Source organism: Leucoraja erinacea, chromosome 13 (genome assembly GCF_028641065.1).
Source record: "Leucoraja erinacea ecotype New England chromosome 13, Leri_hhj_1, whole genome shotgun sequence".
Taxonomy (NCBI): domain Eukaryota; kingdom Metazoa; phylum Chordata; class Chondrichthyes; order Rajiformes; family Rajidae; genus Leucoraja; species Leucoraja erinaceus.
Genome location: NC_073389.1, coordinates 54,709,593 through 54,714,592, shown reverse-complemented (window position 1 = coordinate 54,714,592; position 5,000 = coordinate 54,709,593). Strand labels below are relative to the sequence as shown.

The following is a 5,000-nucleotide window of genomic DNA, read 5'->3' as shown; positions in this document are numbered from 1 at the left end:
TCAGTGGATGTTTTTAAGGCCGAGATAGATCGATTCTTGATTAGTGCGGGTGTCAGGGGTTATGGGGAGAAGGCAGGAGAATGGGGTAAGGAGGGAGAGATAGATCAGCTGTGATTGAATGGCGGAGTAGACTCGATGGGCTGAATGGCCTAATTCTGCTCCTATTCCTTATGACTGTAAAAAAACATTTAGCAGGTACATGGATAGGACAGGTTTAGAGGGATATGGGCCAAACCCAGGCAGGTGGGACTAGTGTAGAAGGGGCATTTGGTCAGCATGGGCAAGTTGGGCCGAAGGGCCTGTTTCCAAGCTGTGTGACTCTAGTTAGATTTAGCTCTCAGGACTAACGGAATCAAGGGATAGGAGGAGAAAGCAGGATCGGGGTACTGATTGTGGACGATCAGCCATGATCACAGTGAATGGTGGTGCTGGCTGGAAGGGCTGAATGGCCTACTCCTGCACCTATTGTCTATGTTTCTATGGCGGAGGAAGTTTTGCTGTGACTGTCGAGGGCCCGAGGTGGAGCAGAGTGGGGTCCGGTGTGACCCCGTGACCCCACTGCATGGGGCTGGGCTGGTGGCAGGAGCGGTGGCCGGAGGGAGCGGTGGGGGGAGGGGGCAGTGGGGGGGAGGGGGGCGGCAGTGGGGGGAGGGGGCGGTGGCCAGGAGGGGGCGGGGGGGGGGGGAGGGGGCGGGGGGGGGCAGGGGGGCGGTGGGGGGAGGGGGAGAGGGGGCGAGGGGTGGTTGGGGGGAGGGGGGAGGGGGCGGGGCGGTGGGGAGGGGGGAAGGGGCGGGGGGGGAGCGGGGGGGAGGGGGGCGGGGGCGGTGGGGGGGGGGGGGCGGTGGGGGGAGAGGGGGGCAGGTGGCGGGAGGGGGGCGGTGGGGGGGGGGGGGCGGTGGGGGGAGGGGGGAAGGGGGCGGAATGGGGGGAGGGGGCGGTGGGGGGAGGGGGAAGGGGGGAGGGGGGAGGGGGGAGGGGGCGGTGGGGGGAGGGGGGAGGGGGGGCGGTGGGTGGAGGGGGGGGGGGGGGGGGAGGGGGGGGCGGGGGGGGGGGGGGGGGGGACGGGGCGCACCGGGCGGCGGGGGGGGGGCTTGGGGGAGGGGGGGGGGGGGGGGGGGGGGGGGAGGGGGGGGGGGGGGGGGGGCGGGGGGGAGGGGGCGGGGGGGGAGGGGGCGGTGGGGGGAGGGGGGCGGTGGGTGGAGGGGGCGGTGGGGGGAGGGGGCGGTGGGGGGAGGGGGGGGTGGGGGAGGGGGTTCGGTGGGGGAGGGGGGGGTGGGGGAGGGGGTGGGGGGAGGGGGCGGGGGGGAGGGGGGGGTGGGGGAGGGGGGGGGGGGAGGGGGGGCGGTGGGGGAGGGGGCGGTGGGGGGGAGGGGGGCGGGGGGGGGAGGGGGGGGGGTGGGTGGAGGGGGGGGTGGGGGAGGGGGCGGTGGGGGGAGGGGGCGGTGGGGGAGGGGGGGTGGGGGAGGGGGAGGGGTGTTTGGAATGGAGGGGGCGGGGGGTGGAGGGAGGGGGGCGGTGGGGGGAGGGGGCGGTGGGGGGAAGGGGCGGCGGGGGGGAGGGGGCCGGTGGGGGAGGGGGCGGGGGTGGGGGGAGGGGGCGGGGGTGGGAGGGGGGGGTGGGGGGGGGGGGGGGGGGGGAGGGGGGGGGGGAGGGGGGTGGGGGGGAGGGGGCGGTGGGGGAGGGGGGCGGTGGGGGAGGGGGGGGGCGGGTGGGGGGGGGGGCCGGGGGGCGTGGGGGACGGGAGGGGGGAGGTGGGGGAGGGGGGGGGGCGGGCGGTGGAAGGGGGGGGGCGGTGGGGGAGGGGGGGGGGGGTGGGGGAGGGGGGCGGTGGGGGAAGGGGGCGGTGGGTGGGGGGGGCGCGGGTGGGAGGGGGGGGGTGGGGGGAGGGGGCGGTGGGGGGAGGGGGCGGTGGGGGGGCGGGTGGGGGGAGGGGGCGGTGGGGGGAGGGGGCGGTGGGGGGAGGGGGGGGAGGGGGGGGGGGGGGGGGGGGGTGGGGGGGGGTGGGGGGGGGGGGGTGGGGGGGGGGGGGGGGGGGAGGGGGGGGGTGGGGGGGGGGGGGGGGGGGGGGGGGGGGGGGGGGGGGGGGGGGGGGGGGGGGGGGGGGGGGGGGGGTGGGGGGGGGGGGGGGGGGGGGGGGGGGCGGGGGGGGGTGGGGGGGGGGCGGGGGGGGGGGGGGGGGGGGTCGGAGGGTGGGGGGGGGGGGGGCAGGGGGTGGGGTGTGGAAGGGGGCGGTGGGGGGAGGGGGCGGTGGGTGGGGGGGAGGGGGGCGGGGGGGGGGGGGGGGGGGGGGAGGGGGCGGTGGGGGGCAAGGTGGGGGGAGGGGGCGGTGGGGGGAGGGGGCGGTGGGGGGAGGGGGCGGGGGGGGGAGGGGGCGGTGGGGGGAGGGGGCGGTGGGGGGGAGGGGGCGGTGGGGGAGGGGGCGGTGGGGGGAGAGGGGGCGGTGGGGCGGGGGGCGGTGGGGGCGGGGGGCGGTGGGGGATGGGGCGGTGGGGGATGGGGGCGGTGGGGGAGGGGGGGGGCGGTGGGGGGAGGGGGCGGTGGGGGAGGGGGCGGGGGGTGGAGGGGGCGGTGGTGGAGGGGGCGGTGCGGTGGGGGGAGGGGGGGGGCGGTGGGGGAGGGGGCGGGGGGGGGAGGGGGCGGGGGGGGGGGGGGGGCGGGGGGGTTAGGGGGGGGGGGAGGGTGGGGGTCAGGGGGAGGGTGAGGGGGAGGGGGGGGGGCAGGGTCAGGGTCGGGGAGGGGGTCGGGGGCGGGGGGAGGGGGAGGGGCAGGGGGGGGGGGGGGGCGGGGGGGGGGGGGCGGTGGGTGGAGGGGGCGGTGGGTGGAGGGAGCGATGGGCTGGAGCGGTGGCCGGTGGCCACACTGTCCACACTGACGTACATGTAGAAGTCAGCCAGCTCCTTCCCCAACAGCTGAGCCGAACGCACTCGCCCGATGGTCTTGTACATCTCCATCGCCATGTACGATAGCTCCTGTAAACGGGGGAGACACAGGACGGTGAGGATCAAGAGAAGGTGTGGGTGGTGGAGGCAGGAACTGCGCCCCTGACTCACACCGCCAGTCCCGACCCACAGCATAGCACGAACAGTAACAGACCTCTCCCCCCTGCCCCGTGACTGACCACAAGATAACACAGAGTGCTGGAGTAACTCAGCGGGTCAGGCAGCATCTGTGGAGAACATGGATAGGTGACGCTCTGGGTTGGGACCCTTCTTCAGACACAAATCCGAGTTGGATTTTAAGAAGGGTTTCCTACTGAAATGTCACCGTCTGTTTTCTCCTGAGATGTTGTTCCTCCAGCACTTTGTGTTTCACTCAGAGGTGGGAGATTGCAACCTTCACGTGGGTCCGCCCTGTTTCGACGAATGCAATCAACCCGGCATGCACCATCAAATAAGGTCAAACAGAACAAGTTGTCCGGCAACTTTAGGCTGTGCACGCCACACGCAAGAAGAAGTGTTTAACTGATTTACGGCAGCTTAGACTATCATTTGTTTATCTGTGTTATTACGTTAATGGGCCTGAAAAGCTGCCGCGAGTAAGATCGTTAGGGGGTGATCGCTGGTCAGCATTGAGTCAGTGGGCCGAAGGGCCTATTTCCGCGCTGTATCTCTCAACTAAAGCTAAACCCCAGTCTGCAAGCAAATCCCCCCCCAACCGCTCTCACATGTTCACGTTATAGGAGTAGAATTAGGCCATTTGGCCCATCGAATAATGGCTGATCTCTGCCTCAAGAGAGAGCTAGATAGGGCTCTTAAAGATAGCGGAGACAGGGGATATGGGGAGAAGGCAGTAACGGGGTACTGATTGGGGATGATCAGCCATGATCACATTGAATGGCGGTGCTGGCTCGAAGGGCCGAATGGCCTCCTCCTGCACCTATTGTCTATTGTCTAAAACATTGCACGAGTCCATAAGAAATGTCTGCCTTCATTCACCCTTAAGCCCGGCGCAGGAGGATGCAATACACCTGCCCTCCACCAGAAGGCAGCCTTCAAGTGTAGCTTCAGCAACCGGCTCCGATTACGTAATGAAGGTGTGCGCTTGGAAAGTCGGATGGACTCTGGCCGATATGTCACGAGGACATTGAAGAAATACCTGGATTGAATTTGAGATAATAGGGAAGTTTCCCAATATATTTTATAATGCTGCTCTCACAGACACAAATAAAATGGCCGTAGGGACGCGCGTGCAGAGACGGTCGGCCCGCAGCAGCGTACACGTGTTACGCTAAAATCGCCGCTGCCGATTTCCACGTGCTCAAACATTGACGCAGCGGCTCACTGTCTAGTAGAAAGTCATTTACAGCGGAGATTTAGACAGTTTCTTTTAATTTTTTACCAAATTTTATTTAACCGAATTTCAAAATCCGCGGAAATCCTCTGCCTCCGACTAAATAAGTTCCTCCTCACCTCCTTTCTAAAAGAGCATCCTTTTATTCTGAGACTGTGACCTCTGGTCCTAGGCTCTCCCACTAGTGGAAACATCCTCTCCACGTCCACTCTATCGAAGCCTTTCAATAGACAATAGACAATAGGTGCAGGAGTAGGCCATTCGGCCCTTCGAGCCAGCAATGTGATCATGGCTGATCATCCCCAATCAGTTCCCCGTTCCTGCCTTTCACTATTCTGTAAGTTTCAATGAGGTCCCCCCTCATCCTACTAAACTCCAGTGAGTACTGGCCCAGTGCCGACAAACGCTCATCATAGGTTAACCCACTCATTCCTGGGATCATTCTTGTAAACCTCCTCTGGACCCTCTCCAGTCGGCACATCCTTCCTCGGATATGGGGCCCAAAATCTGCTCACAGTTACTACAAATGCGGCCTGACCAGCGCCTTATCGAGGCTCTCCTCCAGCCCCCCCTCCCCACCCCTTCACTGTGGTGGGGCCAGGGTCCCAGACGATCCCAGAGGGCGCCAGCCCCCAGCAAACATACAGAGCAAGTACATTCTTACCAAGTAATGCTTCTCAAAGGCTTCCACAGACGACAGCGCTTCGTTC

The 5,000-nt window shown here is 67.9% G+C and overlaps 1 protein-coding gene across 1 annotated transcript in view; it reads right to left on the bottom strand.

The window, feature by feature from the left end:
• The window catches only part of trappc10 (trafficking protein particle complex subunit 10), a 43,578-nt gene that overhangs the window by 15,620 nt on the left and 22,958 nt on the right, over positions 1 to 5,000 (bottom strand). Inside the window, exons 8-9 of the mRNA XM_055644227.1 lie at positions 4,955 to 5,000; positions 2,878 to 2,969 (exon numbers count right to left, since the gene is read on the bottom strand). The exon at positions 4,955 to 5,000 is cut by the window's right edge and continues 31 nt beyond it. Of these exons, the coding sequence (XP_055500202.1) occupies positions 2,878 to 2,969; positions 4,955 to 5,000 (138 nt within the window). The remainder of the gene's footprint in view (positions 1 to 2,877; positions 2,970 to 4,954) is intronic.